The 16903-nt window shown below is 36.8% G+C and overlaps 3 protein-coding genes across 7 annotated transcripts; 1 reads left to right on the plus strand and 2 right to left on the minus strand.

Annotated features, from left to right (window-relative positions):
• Positions 1 to 2441: 2441 nt before the first annotated feature.
• On the plus strand, positions 2442 to 4326 carry LOC106305875. The gene is made up of 2 exons (XM_013742281.1): positions 2442 to 2554; positions 2672 to 4326. Exon 2 carries the CDS (start codon positions 2685 to 2687, stop codon positions 4089 to 4091), a length of 1407 nt encoding a protein of 468 aa, XP_013597735.1. The 5' UTR covers positions 2442 to 2554; positions 2672 to 2684; the 3' UTR covers positions 4092 to 4326.
• Positions 4327 to 4601: 275 nt separating this feature from the next.
• LOC106305876 (E3 ubiquitin-protein ligase MBR1) lies at positions 4602 to 8451 on the minus strand. Of its 5 annotated transcripts, none has more exons than XM_013742286.1 (8): positions 8230 to 8451; positions 8080 to 8146; positions 7938 to 8002; positions 6313 to 7846; positions 5937 to 5987; positions 5549 to 5647; positions 5329 to 5472; positions 4602 to 4995 (listed from the first exon to the last, which is right to left on the minus strand). In XM_013742286.1, exons 4-8 carry the CDS (start codon positions 7783 to 7785, stop codon positions 4864 to 4866), a joined length of 1899 nt encoding a protein of 632 aa, XP_013597740.1. In that variant the 5' UTR covers positions 7786 to 7846; positions 7938 to 8002; positions 8080 to 8146; positions 8230 to 8451; the 3' UTR covers positions 4602 to 4863. The 5 variants fall into 5 exon arrangements, with proteins under 5 accessions (XP_013597740.1, XP_013597738.1, XP_013597737.1 ...); XM_013742284.1 differs by having other exon boundaries at positions 8074 to 8146; XM_013742283.1 differs by having other exon boundaries at positions 8080 to 8155.
• A 2727-nt stretch (positions 8452 to 11178) lies between these two features.
• Positions 11179 to 14904, minus strand: LOC106306364 (polyadenylate-binding protein 2). The gene is made up of 8 exons (XM_013742954.1): positions 14682 to 14904; positions 13922 to 14040; positions 13064 to 13720; positions 12898 to 12975; positions 12721 to 12810; positions 12152 to 12289; positions 11691 to 12068; positions 11179 to 11601 (listed from the first exon to the last, which is right to left on the minus strand). The coding sequence occupies exons 1-8, from the start codon at positions 14902 to 14904 to the stop codon at positions 11368 to 11370; spliced, it is 1917 nt and encodes a 638-aa protein (XP_013598408.1). The 3' UTR covers positions 11179 to 11367.
• Between the last annotated feature and the right edge of the window lie 1999 nt (positions 14905 to 16903).

Below are 16903 nucleotides of genomic sequence, written 5' to 3' on the forward strand. Positions count from 1 at the left end.
GCTTGGGACGCCAAGCTTCATGGTACTGATGGTCCAGAAAATAATGAGATCTCAATAAACTATGTCTTGTCTGGGAAACGATGGAACAGAAAACATGTCGACATGGATGATATATTTGCTTATGAAGTAGCACTTGAACTTATAGATAATGAGGATCATGAACCCACGTCTATATATGAATGCATGCAACGACCAGATTGGCTTAAGTGGAAAGAAGCCATAAACATGGAGTTAGAATCATTGAGAAAAAGAGGTGTATTTGGTCCAATAATCCGGACACCTCATGATATCAAACCAGTTGGATACAAATGGGTTGAGAGAAGGTCTAGATTTACGGTTAATGGATGTTGTAACCGCATACCTATATGGTCCACTGGATAATGAAATTTACATGAAAGTCTCAGAAGGTATCGAATTGAAAAACAAAGACAGTTATCGAGAACAACATTGTATTAAGTTGAATAAATCTCTTTATGGACTGAAACAATCCGGACGGATGTGGTACAATAGACTAAGTGAGTACCTAGTGAAAGAGGGATATAGAAACCCTATCAGTCCATGTATTTTCATTAAGAAATTCGAAAACAAAGGATTCGTGATCATAGCAGTATATGTTGATGATCTGAATATCCTAGGAACCTCTGGAGGGATTTCCCAAACGGTTGGATACCTTAAGAAAGAATTCGAGATGAAAGATCTCGGGAAAACGAAATTCTGTTTGGGATTACGACTTGAGTACATAAATGATGGAATCCTTGTGCATCAAATGGCATATACAGAAAAGGTACTCAAGAGATTCAATATGGCCAATTGCCATCCTCTGACCAGTCCCATGGTCGTGAGATCTCTCGGTCTGGACATTGATCCATTTCATCCCAAAATGGACGATGAAGATGTCCTAGGTCCCGAAATGCCATATCTCAGTGCCATAGGAGCTTTAATGTATTTGGCAACTCACACATGGCCTGATATAAGCTTTGCCGTGAACCTACTATCTAGGTTTAGCTCTTGTCCGACCCAGAGGCACTGGAATGGGATCAAACATGTTCTTTGTTACCTGGAAGGAACGAAAGACTTGGGTCTATTTTATATTAACCATAACAAAGATGGCTTAGTTGGCTTTGCTGATGCAGACTATCTATCAGATCCACATCGTGCTCGATCACAGACAGGATATGTCTTTACACATGGAGGTACGGCCATATCATGGCGTTCCATGAAACAAACCATCGCGGCCACATCATCTAATCATTAGGAAATCTTGGCCATACATGAGGCCAGCCGCGAGTGTGTTTGGTTGAGGTCGATGACCCAACATGTCCGAGCTGATTGTGGGATGTCCGAGAGCAAGGAGCCAACCGTGATGTATGAGGACAATGCTGCGTGCATTGCTCAGCTCAAGGACGGCTACATCAAAGGAGACAAGATGAAGCACATATTGCCTAAGTTCTTCTTCACGCACGAGCTTTCAGAAAGCCGGCGAGGTCCATGTCGTCCAGATACGGTCCAGCGACAATTCAGCTGACCTATTCACTAAGTCACTCCTGATTTCTACATTCAGGAAGCTCACGCATCAGATTGGGATGCGTCGACTGAAAGATCTTCACTGAAGTTCACATCAGGGGGAGTAGTACGTGTTGTACTCTTTTTCCTTCATCACAGTTGTGTCCCACTGGGTTTTTCTGATAAGGTTTTAATGAGGCAACATCCAAAGCGTATTACGAACTCTGTATGGTTATGGCATCCAAGGGGGAGTGTTATAAATCATGTGATGGATGTCCATAACCGGCCCAATCCGCAAGAGAGAGAGAGAGGAGAGAGAGTCGGCCAAAGAGAGAGAGGCGGCTACACCTTGTTTTCCTTTTTTCTTTTCTCTTTGTGTTTATGATTTGTAATCTTTGCTTTTATCTATTTTGTAATTCTCTATATAAAGGGTACACTTTATAATTAATAAAATAAGGAGGTGTTACTGGTTTATATATTTTGATTGATTTAGAAATCCATATAGTATTTTTATAAATCCAAGTAAAATATGCAAATCCAAAGGTTTTCCCTCGGATTTGAGTCTTTGTATTCTTAACTAAAAAATCCAAACAAATCCATTCAAATCCATTATAAAATCAAATATATTAGTAAATCCGTGTGATTGAATAACACTTGATTTGATTCAAAATTTATAAATCATTAAACCAATAACACATGATTTTAATACAGATTTGAAAATCATAGAACCAATAACACTAGATTTAGTTCGGATTTTCAAATCTATTAAAATACAACAACCAATAACCCCTACTAAGAACTTAGTGATTCTAAATCCTAAGTTTTACGAACAAAAACAAAAGTTTTCAAAGAAGATAGAAAATGGCGGAAATGGGCTTTTAAGGTACTACATAAGCCCACGAAAGAGAAACCTTAGAAAGAGAGTCGGTGAAAGCTCCCAAACCATTTTAATTTCCTTTTTCAGCCGGAGAAGAAATATCATCTTTCCCTTGAGATTCTGCAGAATCGTGAAATCTCTCTCTCATCTTCAAGATCCGTCTCTGTGCATCAGGTACTATGCTTTCGATCTGCTTAATCTTCATCTCAATTTCTCTAATTACGCTGAAGAAAAACTTTCATCCCTAGCTAAAACCAAACCTAATCGAGTAGTTTGTTTGTTTGTTAATAGAAGGCAGCCATTGATGATGATACAAAAAGCTATGTCACCAACAGAAACAGCGATCGTCTCCGTTGATTCCTTTGCAAGCGATTTCAACCTAATGGCTGCAACACAGAGACGCGAAGCTCCTCTAGCAGTCCTCTGGGACATCGAAAACTGTCCCGTCCCCAGCGACGTACGTCCCGAAGACGTAGCCAGTAACATCCGAACCGCTATACAGCTCCATCCAGTGGTCTCCGGCTCGGTGGTCGTCTTCTCAGCCTTCGGCGACTTCAACGCCTTCCCTCGCCGTGTCAGAGAAGGCTGTCAAAGGACAGGTGTCAAACTCGTCGATGTACCAAACGGCAGGAAAGACGCAGCTGATAAAGCTATCCTGCTCGACATGTTCTTGTTCGTGCTTGACCATCCTCCTCCTTCCACTATCGTTATCATAACTGGAGATGTTGATTTCGCTCCCGCGCTTCACGTGCTTGGCCAGCGTGGGTACAATGTGGTTGTTATTATACCTTCGGGTGTGTACGTTAACCCGGCTTTGACTAGTGCTGGTAAGTTTGTTTGGGATTGGCAAAGTATTGTTCACGGTGAAGGGTTTGTGCCGTTACCGAGGCCTCGTGTTGGGACCTATCTGATGGGATGTGGTAGTAATAATCTTGATGGGGCGGTGAATGAAGATGAGACGATTCTTTATAGAGGTGTGTCTCAGAGTTTTTATAGTAGAGAAGCTTCGTCTTTGATGGTTTCTCAGTTTCAGAATGAGTGTAGTAGCAGTAGCAGCATGATGCCGTCTTGTTATCCTCCTCCTGGTCACCTTGAGTCAACCATGTGGGTAGCGCCTGGAGATTTGAATGGTTTGAAGGGACAGCTAGTGAAGCTTTTGGAGCTTTCGGGTGGGTGTATGCCTCTCATGCGTGTTCCTTCCGAGTACCAAAGGAATTTTAGTAAACCCCTTTTTGTAGCGGATTATGGTTCGCCTAAGCTTGTGGATCTTTTCAAGAAGATGGGTGATGTGATTGCAGTGGATGGTAAAGGCAACAAGAGGTTTGTTTATCTTCGGAGCTCCAGAACGAGCCGTGTCTCCCCTCCTTCTCCTCCGCCTGTGGTTCTACTGAGGAGAGATAATAAAGGCAAAGATATCACCGTCGCTACCAATGGAGGAGTCTCATCTGATGAACTCTCTGATACTGGTTCGGTTCAGAGCGAGAGGAGCCTGGAAGAGTTCAAGTTCGAGTTGCAAGACATTATGGTTAGCTATGGTTGTCGTGTGCGGATGGATTGTTTTGAGGCGGTATACAAGCAAAGGTACAAGAGGTCACTGGATTACATGAAGATGGGCATGGATCAGTTGGAGCAGCTTTTTGACAAGTTCAGCGATGTTGTTGCCATATATGAAGATCCTGTTACAGGGACCAAACTCATCAATGCCATTTAGAGGAGCCCAGCTCTGATGAGACGGTGCGTTTTCTTTCAAGTGTTCTTTCTCATTGCGAACAAGCAATGTCAGCGCTTTGCCTGAGCAGGCCGAGTTTTATTGTACATGCTCTTTACTCTTTCCTTAGACAGAAGAGTTTAATACATAAGCTTTGTTTCTCTAGTCTAAGCATTTCTACTGCTCAATTCTCAAAAACAAAATATTTGTAAGAAATTTAAAGAATCTTATTAAGAAATCAACTGTGAACTATTACAAAGGAATTATTCTCATTGGGAACAAGAGCTTAAATTGAGACACATGATATCTCTAGTTTAAGCATTTCTACTGCTCAATTGTCATAAACAAAACATTTGTGAGAACTTTAAAGCATCTTATTATGAGGGAATTATTCTCATTGGGAACAAGAAATGTGAACTTTTTTATTCTACATGATATCTGTAGCTTAAGCATTCCTACTTTTACTTTTGAGAAAATTTGAAAAACAAAATCTGTGTAAGAAATTGAAAGGCATGTTATTAAGAAATGAACAATCAACTATCAACAATTACAAAGGATTCTAATGAATTATTCTTTCTCCATGGATATGTTATGAATTTGTTTGTCATAATGTTCTCTTAACAGTGTGACATAACGAGCAAGCATAACAATTAAATATTTGATATGAGAATAGGGATAGATAGAACAGTTCTTTAAAATATTTTTTTTTTCTTTTCTTTTGGCATCGAAAGGATGATGAATGGAGCCGGGATGCGCAATTAAGATGAGAGTACCATCACGTTGTTAATGCCACGGTCTTACATATGGGGCAGAGATTCTTGAGCATGACCCATTGCTTGATACAGTCCTTGTGGAACTCATGGCCACATTCCAAGGTCCCAAGATCATCACCTTCTGCATATTCTTCCTGTCAAAACAGCACCAAGAAAAACAGTTCCACATCAGTTCGTGACTTAAGTAGAGACACATTAAGTAGAGACCCAGAAGAAACTAAGTTTTCCAAATCTCAGAAGGCTCCCAAACAACAAACAAACTCTGGTCCAACCTATCTTATCTGTAGTATCCTATTTCACTCCACATGCAAGAGAAACAATAAAAAACCACTTTTCTTATCTTTTATGCTCACTAAGTGTAATTGTCGCGTAAGGAATGGCCTTCTGGCCAAGCTGAGTATACAGATGCATGATTAATGTACAGTAGTGAAAGGAGTGGAATACTCTTTAGTTTATAACTAGTTTACCTGACAAATACAGCAAGGCTCCATGTACTGATGCAACTCAGGAGAAGAAGATGTACATTTGTGCTGTTTCATAGTTTTCAGAATGACATCTTCGCTAAGTCCAGTGCTCACATCTCCTATGCGTTCCCCAAGTGCCAATAGCTCCTACATTCATTCCCAGACAACATTGGCAAATGGGAAGATTGCGATTAAACAGTCAAAAAGGAAATTGAATACTCACCTCGTACGACATGTTGTCGACATCAAGGCGCATTTCCCGATGCCTATCGTGCATTTCAGTCATACCCTGGAAGATAAGTGGATCCAACACCATGTAATCCTATCGAATCGAGAAACAGGAAGGTAAGCTACACATGTAATGCTTCAGAAAGGAATAGAAGGAACTCATGAGTGGCTAAGACTATGTTCGTAATGTGAGACCTATAATACTTAAGACTATGATACATTGCAGCTACAAAGATGTCAGGCACTTGTTTGCAGGAAACTATGGTTTAAAGGTTATAAAGCGAAAACGTGTATTCAGGGCAGGACTCCTTCGCACACTTCAGGAAAACAATACTACCAATAAACTGATATAAACAAGAGAATCACTTGTGTCAAAATCATACCTCAATACGTAAACTTTCCCCTCTTCTCATGGCGGACAACACCTGACGTATCTGCGAACAAAAAGAGGAAAGAGTACAGTACAACTCACTATTAAAACTCTTATCGAAGTACAAAAACAAAAAACAAAAAACAAAAAGGAGGTTTACAAAACAAGAAACATTTCCCATAACGTTACTATGGTTTGCACTAAGTCATATCAGAATGCACCAAACTGCTCTAGCTCTCATATATTAACTTAGATCACAAAAGTACAAAACCAGATTATATCACAAAAGTAAAACACCAGAAAACATCACCCCCCAAGAAATGGTCAAATGCTATTGTAGGCAGTTAAGAATAATCATTAAAGAGCTGAGTAATTTATAGAAGACAGACCTCAGAGATAAGGTGATTCCTTCCATCACTGTCAGCAGCTAAGCTCCTCCCTAAGTGACGCAAGTGGAGAAGCTCATTCTGTCTCTCAGATAACAACCCTGACCTTCTTTGCCGTGAGCGATGGCTCCGGCTATTAGAGCTAGATGGCATTGCAGCCTCATTTGAGGAAAGAGAAGGACCTGTGGGCAATAAGGGACCATGACTAGCAGATTGAGATTCAATACTAGGAAATAAAGACCAAGGGGATAGTTCTGATGCCCTCGTTGGATTATGTATTGGGCCACTCTGAGGAGGAATCCATGCGGGATTTGATGGCTGCTGCTGCCCATGAATAGCTGAACTCGGCCCTCCTCGAGAAGCGAACGGAGAATCTACAGGACTCCCACGTGTGAAACTCCACATGGATTGATCATGCACAGGGTTTCTAATGTCAGTTGGAGGTGCAAACATGGTGGGCTGCTCCGGATTGCTTCTTGGTGTTTCCCACTGTGGCATTTCAACACCCGAAGAACCGCTTCCTCTATCCCAAGAAAACTGGTGTATGTTCCTCGTCAAAGCAGGGTGATGGACTATATTTGTCGGATGCTCACCACTGCTTGAGCCACTAGCGAATGCTGTTGACCTCACATCTAGAGGATCTACAGAGGAAGGAGCGTTTAATAGTATATTCTGTTGCAAAGAGCCAGTGGGACGCACAGAAGTTCCACCAAGTGAAATGCTGAATGCTACAGACTCCTGAGGCTGCCTCGGATTTAACCTTCTGCCAGGTCTTGACGAAATGTCAGTGTTTCTTACGGAATGAAAAGCATTAGTTGAAGCCACCGATCTAGCTCCTCCAAACATGGGTTCTGTCCGGCCAAAATGATTACTAGTAACATTCGGAGAAGTTTGTGAGGGTGTTGAAGCACCAGAACGAGGATGACCTGCATTCTCGTTCTGAGAAACGAAGTCAGGAGTTTCACCAGAGAAAGAGCTGCTGGGAACTCCTTCGAGAGCCTTTCTTTTGCAGGACGAACCCCAAAGACCCAAAGAAGAGGCAGGACCACTACTGCTCTCTCCAGCGGCCTGAACTGAGCTTCCTAATGAACTCCCATAGTTACTATGACGGAAAACGACCCCGGAAGTCTGTGCACCGTAACCATCGCTGTCCATGTCCATGCTCATATTCACATGCTGTGGCATAGCGTTAGCGCCTGAACCGCGCAAGAAAGAAGGCCCATCTCTCATGTAACCCCCAGCATATCCATCTTGGGGCAGCTGGTGATTCGTCTCCATTCCCGACGCTGAGCTGGACTCCCCAAATCTCCACCAGTTATGATTTTGAGAAGTCGAGCTTGCGTAGGTTGGTCGTCCTGAAGGCGTACCGCTGTTTGAGAACTCATTGTCTACTAATGGATTCATCTCTGTGTTATAAACCGGTTCATTATCTCCTTGATTCACATCACTATTCCGTGGGCCTTGCATTGGATTCATAACTCTCTGACTATAGAACACAAGCGCACTCGATCAAAAATTACAAGGACTTTGAGGATACCTAGAGAGAGCCAGTCACAGAAACAGAAGAAGCAGGCAAGGATATTAATAATAAGCATAAGAAATCCATAAACAAGTGCACAATAATTTACCATTAAGAACATCACAGGAGCAGCCTTCCTTCAGGGTTTGCTTTAGCTCCAAAAGTATAGAGCTTCTGCAAAAGCGTTATTACATTTTAGTACATAAAAACATGATCTTGGCAAATTAAGTTACTGATTCGATTACCCTAACCAAATCGAATCAGATGCCAGATTAAAAATCCAATCTTGCTTAACCTAAAGTGGGTCAATCTCCCGATCTGCCCATCCTGTCGCAAATGCATCAAATCAAGAACGATCTAAACGACGAAGAGACCGATTAAAGAAAAGAAATGGTGGTTACCCGGAACGAATCAAGATCAAAACTGAAACGTATCTCTCCTCGAAAATGAAAACTTGGTGGGGGGTGTCTTTTCCTCTGCACGATCCTCAGTCTCCTTCTCGATTTTCTTTTTTTTTTTAAATGCAAAAGTTCTCTCGGAGAAATGAAATGGAAAAGAAGATAAATTGTATTATTTAGAAGACTAAACGCATAAGCGACGATGATGATGGGGCAAGGAGAAGATAAGAGACGTTCATATTTCATGTGACATTTGTTTTCTTCAATATTTTTTTTTATTTATTACATTGTTATTTGCAATTAAACGTTGAAAGATTTTGACCCCCAAACACACAAGTTCCAAAAATATAATTTAATTATAATTAACTTTCGAGAAAAAGACAAAAATATCACTAAATCAAGTTTTTGTTCCCAAACTAGCACTCAAGGTCAAAAATCACAAAAATAGCACTTAATGTTTTATCAAAAGTCACAAACTTAGTGTTTAGAGTTAAAGTGTGGGGTTTAAGATTTAGGGTTTAGGGTTTAGGGTTTAGAGTTTAGGGTTTAGATCTGAGAAATGAGGTTTTAGGGATAAGATTTCAAATTTTGAAAAATAAAAAAATTAAAATTTTCAAAGGATAAATTTAGAAATGTGCTATTTTGGTCATTTTAGTTTTTGAGTGCTATTTTTGTGATATAAACTTAGAAATATGCTATTTTGGAGATTTGCCCTTTAACTTTTGCTATTATAAAGTTTTTCAAATAAATTTTAAGCGATTTTGACCCCAAGACAGACAAAGGGTAGCCGGCTGTCATGGCCATCGTAATTCTACTATCACTTGTATATTAATCGAGAAACATTACAACACTGTTTTGTAGCGACGTGCCACTTTGAAAATGAAATTCATAATTTTTTTAAAAAAATATATTGGTTCATGTTAACTTATAATATACATTTTAAAAGAATATTCTCGTACTTTTCTTAAATAAAAACTACGGAATTGCCTAATATGATTAACGTATATATTACAATCAATGATTATGAATAATAAATATTTGATAATAATTTTTGTATCTTAGCTCTTTTTGTTTAATTTTATATTATTAAAAGATATTAAACAACCACATTAATCATATAATAAAATTAATATTTTTTTTCTTATATATTATATTTTGAATTTTTAAAACGACTATAAATTATTAAAAACGTTAAATGTCTCACACTAAAATTTTGTGATCAATGGTTTAATTTTTTTTGGTAATAACAAGATACAAATTACCATAATGAATATGAAGTCTCGTTTACTAGACATTCATATTATATGTTATATAAATTAAACTATATAACATAGGAAAATACTTGAATATGATAATTTCTATATTTGTATTGAAAAAATATTGAAACCTTAATATTTTAATTTGAAATTTGCATTAATAAAATCGCACTTTAGAAGATTTGTGTTATCATATGAGTATGAATTCTCAATAATAAATATTTATGTCAAAATATACTATATATCTATGTCCATGTCATTGAAATTTAGTTATATACCATATAAAATAAATAAAATAATTGTTTTGATTTATGTCTTTACTCTAATTTAATTATATATATAATACATAAATGATTATAAATAAATAATAATAGATAAAAATTAGTTTTATATATAACATTCATCCCGCACAATTGCGCGGATCTTAAACTAGTGACTATTATTCTTGGTTGAACCTAACAAATAAGATTTTTTTATTTCATATTCGATATCTTTAATAAAAGAAATAAATATTGTTAAGTTATAATATATATTTTTAAATAAAAAGTAGTAGTAATTATAGGAAAAAAAAATAAAAATATTTTTAACATCGTGAGCAAAACACTAAACCCTAAATCCTAATTCCTAAACCCTAAACCCTTGGATAAATCTTAGACCCTTGGATAAATCCTAAACTTTGAATCAAAAATACTAAACACTAAAACACTCAAGGTTTTAGGGTTTAGTGTTTTAGTGTTTAGTATTTTTTTATTTAGAGTTTATGATTTATCCAAAAGTTTAAAGTTTATTCAAGGATTTAGAATTTAGGATTTAGTGTTTAGTATTTTGCTGATGACATTGAAAATATTTTTTTTAACTGTCGTAGGCTATAACTATATTCCATTCATTTTGTTCTATTCCTCTCTATTCAAATTTTTGCCAGTTACGGCCTACGTTTTATTATGAATTAAAAGTTGAAAAATTTGCCTAAACGGAACAAAAAAACAGTATGATTGTCTCTTTGGTATAAAAAACATTTTTTTTTGTCCCTTTTACCCTTTCTATTTTCTAAAACTTAATGAAATAAATAGTTTTATAAGTAAAAAAATAAAACTAGTAATTTTTTTGTTGAAAAACTTGATAAATTAAAATTTTAAATTACGTTCTACTAAAAATAGATTTCGTCTTCTACGAAAAATGGATTAGTAGAAATTAAATTCCAAAGTAAACAAGTTCAAAATTTTTTAGAATGAACAATCTAGTTTTAATTAAACTTCTAAATATGAAAAAAATTGTTTTTATTCTTAAGAACATATAATTATATATGCAAGTTGGTTAAATTGACAGTCAAATAGTTGTATATAAACAGAAATGTTATAATCAATAAATTAATATCAAATAAGTAAATATCACAAATTTAATCAAACGTATTATAGATATTTTATTAAAATTTCATATTAAAATATGTTGAAATAATTAAAACCAAAATTAAGTAAATTTTAGGTAATTTTTCTATTTGACATAAATACAAAATAATATAATCATATAGTTTAATAAATACACTAAAATAAAAAAGTTAAAACATTACTTATAAAAATATTAAAATCTATTGATATTGTAAATTAGATTTTCTTAAAAAATATTAAAACCAAAACGACAACCATGATTAGTCAACTTAATTCTCTTGGACACGATGGCTTTAAAATTTGTTTTCAAGAAAAACAAACGACATCCAATCAAGTTTTTAAACAAAAACAAAACATATCAAGTTTGAAGGGTGGAAGGGAGAAAACAAACCATGTCAAAGAATCCTACAGAAAAAGAAGTCTCCAAATGTGTAAAGAAAAGACAAAAACCACACTACGAAAACTGTATTTTCCCAAATCCAACAAGAAGACAAGAAGACTTAAGAGACAAGGTTGTCGTTGAGGTTCAAAGAGGCAAGCTGCTCGGCTGCACCACCCGCAGCAACACTTCTGAGAACGTCCATAGCCTCGGCTACTTTAGCCTTGAGAGCTTCAGGTGACTCCAAGAGATGGAGCACTTCGGTTTGATCCATCTCCAAAAGCATCCCAGTCACTTTAGCTGCAGACTCTGCCTCAAGCTGTTCCACAAGCGGATACAGATTCTCGCCCAGCATCTACACACATCACAACATCTTAATCAACATCTAACAACCAAACCCGAACATAAGATAAAAGCGAAAACAAACAAAAATAGCTATCTCACCGTCCTCTGGTGTTCTGGAGACGCATTAGCAAGAGATGTAGCCAAAGCTCCGATAGGAACATGTTGAGAAAGCACAGGGTCACGTAGCGGCGTATTACTAGGCATCTCATATGGAAGCATTCCAGGAACATCAGGGGGACCACCACTTCCACGGCCTTGCGAATAGCGGAACATGCGACCCCTCGGGTGCTGCTGCTGCTGCTGCTGCATTATGGGAACTTGCTGCTGCTGATGATGATGAGAATGCTGGATCCCACCAGGGCGTCTACCTCCAGGACGCTGCTGGCCATGCTGAACCATTGGCATGAAGAAATTGTGCATCGGTCCACCACCGGGTCTCATTCCAGGAACCATCTGTTGCTGGTAGCCAAACCCGGACTATCATGTACAAAATCACATGTTACAAATAACCCAACAGTTAACAGGAAGTAGTGCTTAGGTGTATTAGGAAAAAGAAATACCTGCGGAGGAATCATAGGAGGAGGTGCCTGACCATAAAACACTTGTTGTCCAATACCTGGACCACCAGGGGAATAAATCTGCATACGAGGCCCAACAGATGGTGGCATTGCCCCCGGTCTCATTTGGGAAAACTGAGCCTGTTGGCATCATGGCACAAGTAACAGTTAACAGGAATATATAAAATTCCAAAAGGCATAATCTAAATCTTAGATCATAGGATGCATAACAGTTAAAAGCGCAGACATATATGTGCATTTCTTTGTCTATTATACAGTTAAAAGCGCAGACATATAACAGGGGGAAAAAAAAACTATCGTAAAGTTAATCACACATGCAATGTTATTTATAGCGTATGAAGAAAAATATGATAACTAAATCCAATCTCTTTTTAAGTAAGAATCATGAGTCAGGTGACTCGGACATCGAACATCTAGATGCATCGCTTTGTTAGTGATGGGAACTGTAAACAGACATGTCATTTCCACTCAACATTGACAGGTCAAATTGCTTAAGATCGTGAAATAAACAAACGAAAGAGCCTGTCCAAGGCATATTTAAGAGGACAAACCTGGAGTATCGCCCTTCTGTCCTCTTTTCTCTGAGCAACAGCAACATAGAGAGGTTTGTTTTCAATCATTTTACCACTCATCTCTGACATCTGTACAGATAATACCCACTGTTAGTAAGAGCTGAAGAGATATCTTTGCTCATGTATGGGCTCCGCACTATATTACAATTGGCTTACAGCTTTGCTTGCTTCTTCAGGAGTTGAGAATGCTACAAAACCAGAGCCCCTGCTTATGCCATTCGGATCCCGCATCACCTGTTATTGTTTTCGAGAAGGGGAATTTATATAGGCAACCAACAGGGCATAGTAAAATTAAGATTAGCAGGGAAGGGGAATATTGGACCTTGCAAGATGTAACAGTGCCATAAGGTGTAAAAAGCTCCTTCAGTTTCTCGTCAGAGATACTGTCATCTAAATTCTTAACATACAAGTTAGAGCTTTGAAACTTGTCTGCAGCTTCCCTTAAACTCTGCTCATACCGAACCTTTAGTTCCGTTTCCCTTTCAGACTTCTTTTGGGCCCTACCAACAAACCATTCCTTATCATTAAATGTCTTCCCATTCAGAGCTTCCACAGCCTTAGCAGCATCATCGGCATTGTCAAAGTTAACAAAACCAAAGCCCTTTGACTTCCCATCTCCATCTTTCATCACCACCGCACTTGTAATATTTCCAAACTCACCAAAAGTGTTCTTCAAATCATCATCAGTAGTTGATTCAGCAAGATTCTTCACATACACATTGGTGAATTTTGTTACGTTAGCGGTAGAGTCTCTTTCTTGCCTCCTGAGGAAAGGTCCGACATACACTTGCTTATCATTCAGTAACATGCCGTTCAATTGAGCCATAGCTTTCTGGGCAGATTCCTCAGTTTCATATTGCACAAACCCATAGCCTTTCGATTGCCCTGAAGAATCCACAGCTACCTTGCACGAGATAATGTTCCCAAACGCAGAAAACGTATCATGCAACGCTTTGTGGTCTATGGACTTGTCAAGATTCTGCCATATATAACCAAGTTTAGCACAGGAAAAGAAGAGAAAAGTCAAAAGGAAAGCAGCAAAATCGTCATTGTTCCAAGGGAAAAAGGAAGAGTTCAGTATCCCAATTCTATAAAGATTACAGAACAAAAAGGACAAAATCTTTGTTGGAAGAGGATTGCAATTGGTGGGATGTTGAAAAAAATAGAGGCAAGAGAATACCTTGATGAATATGTTTCCTGCACCACTTCGGCGAACACTAGGATCACGATGAGAGTACATAACCCTGACAGGTTTTCCATTAAGAGGAATGTAGTTCATTTCTTGAATCGCTCTTGCAGCTGCCAGAAGAAACGGTCAACATAAAGTCCCATCAAAGGTCAGAATCACACATAGCAACCTTTAGCAAGGATAAATTTGGATAGCAAAAACAATCCACAGAAACCAACATTACAAAAGGGCACATTTGTTACTTGATGCAATTTCTGTTTTAAGGCAAAAGGCACTTTCTAAACAAGAAACAACTATACAAACTGATTTTCTTGAACCTTATCAAATGTAGGAAATATCCACTTAGAGCATATGCAACAATGATAGAGGCACAATCTTTATTTATTCAGTTTCTGCTTAAGACAATCTGAATACACTCTATAAACAACAGACAATTGAAAAAGACCAGACTCTGAAAAAAGACAACAAATATTCATATGAATTTCCTGAACCCAATCTTGGTAACAGATATAGTGCACACTATACCCCCAAAATAGTAGTGTCTTAATCTTGATAAAAATCCTGAATAAGAAAACCTTTTTCAATCTACACTATCTTCCTAACACAGTAATACACAAGTGAGAAATACAGAATAGCTTTTTTATCTTCAAACAAAATAAAGTTAAAATGCAAAGAATATGGTATCAATTTGAATCTTGCAATAATACCAAAATCAATAACCCTAATCAAGAGAAGAGAAGAGAAGCCTAACCATCTTGAGGAGTGGCGAAGTTGACATATCCATAACCGAGAGATCTCCGAGTAGCCAAATCCCGACAGACACGAACGGTCACAACTTGACCCATCTGGCTAAACGCCTCGAAGAGCTGCGCGTCCGTGACATTCGCATGCAGATCTCCAACATAAAGCGACGTCGTACCGCCCGCTGTTCCCGAACCGTTTGGATTCTGACCTTGAGGTTGAACCTGAGCCATAATTTTTTTTTTGGTTTTTGGAACTTTTTTATTCTTTTTTTTGGGTGTGTTTTTTTTTTTTTTTTGGCTTTGCTCTTAGGTCTTAGGTCTTTTTTGGTCTAAGAGGAAACTGAAGCGGAGAAGATAGTTTGGTGAGTTTTCTTAGGTCTTTTTCTTTAAGAGTTTTATGGATATAAAAGAGGGGAGAAGACAAGGGTAAAAGCAGTTGCCGGCGGCAAAGCCTGCGGCGGCGCGTGCGATATCGAAGATAGTTTGGTGAGAGATTCGGGGGAATCTGAAGACAACTGCGAAGAGGAAAGAGAGACACCGCGTTTCCTGTTTATGGTTTTTTTTATAGTTACTATACTTTAATCGAATCCTAGAAATGTCAAAGAGGTGTGTGCCACAAATCTGAACCGTTGGTTCGGTTCTTAAATAGACATTGGGATTTACAGTTCGCAAATTGACTGATGAGTGATGAATTTATTAGGTTCAAAAGAAAATCGGAAAATCCTTCATTATTTATATTTATTGGATTAGATTTTAATTTTGTCAAACCATATTTGTCTTTATTTATTCAGTGACTCTCCTGAAATATACTGTTACTCAATCTTACAGATTCACTTTATATTTGATTTAATAATTATAAATTGATTTCTATTTAAATTACAAAATATCAAACAATTGTTTATTATTCAAACTTAAAATGATCTAGAACAGATCAGTAGTAAAGAAGAATTCCTATGATAGTTTTTTTTAGTTCATTTTCATAGAAATAACCTTTAAGAAGAAAAAAATAACAAAACGATATTTTATTAAAAAGTAAATATACATTTATACCCTATGATTAACTAATTTATATTTATTGTTTAAAGTTAAAGAATGATATTTTAAAGGTGGAGTTTCACATTTTTAAAAATAAAAAAATAAACATTAAAAATTTCAAAATATAAATGGGTTTTTTTTTATGACTATTTTGATGACAAAAACTTAAAAAATTTATTGAAAGAATTGCCCAATTATAAAAGTAATATACTATAAAAAAAATTAGAGTTGGTTATCTGAGAAATGCAAGAGATGTTGAAAGAATTGAAGTGTTTTCTATGCCTACCAAGTTTATTTAACTCTATGGAGAAACTACGACATCTATGATCCATTGAAAATATGCTCTTTAATCTTGGAACTAGTGAGTGCTGAAGCATACATCTCATAATATATATGAATTTTTCTATTTACTAGGGGCATAGCCCCCGCGCCGGATACATTGAAGAGTTGTGTAGTGTTGTGTATGGGTTGTTGTCATTTTTTTTAACTTTAAATTTTCCGTGTTGTTTATTATGGTGATGAATGAAACATCGGATATCACACAGTTTGATTAAGGTGATATAAGAATGACCGGCGAATTCATATTTGTTGATATTTTATTATCTTATCTTCGTAATGATTTGATGGACATTAACATTATTAGCGCTTCCATGTTCAAAAGCTGAAATTTAAGGGATTGGTTAGTGTTTACTTAGATAGTTGTTCGTATATAAATCAAATAGCGTAAAAAAATGTATAATATTCGGATTTAAAAATTTAACAATTTATACGAACAATAAATTAATTTTTTTATTCCAAAATTAACTTCAAAAATATAGAATTGTAGTATACTGTTTTTTTTATTAAATTAATAACTCTAGAAATTTATAAAATTATATAATTACAAAATTATTTATTTTTATAGTTTTTATTGGACTTTGTTGAAAATGATTTGTGATAGACAAAAAAAAATCATGTTGAAATGAAGCCATGAATTACAATATGATGTGGACAATGAGTGAAGACGTTATTAGTCACATATTCTAAACAGAAGGTTACATATTTTTAAGTATATATACTGAAATAACTTTTCATGATCAAGAATCAAAGTAGAAAGCCCATGAATTCGCCATGTCTAAGATAAAAAACGATTTGTTTCAAAGCTAAGAATATGGTAATGAATTAATGAGTTGGTGCGAGGGTCATGATGTTCATA

The sequence above is a fragment of the Brassica oleracea genome, chromosome C7 (assembly GCF_000695525.1).
Source record: "Brassica oleracea var. oleracea cultivar TO1000 chromosome C7, BOL, whole genome shotgun sequence".
NCBI classification, from domain to species: Eukaryota; Viridiplantae; Streptophyta; class Magnoliopsida; order Brassicales; family Brassicaceae; genus Brassica; species Brassica oleracea.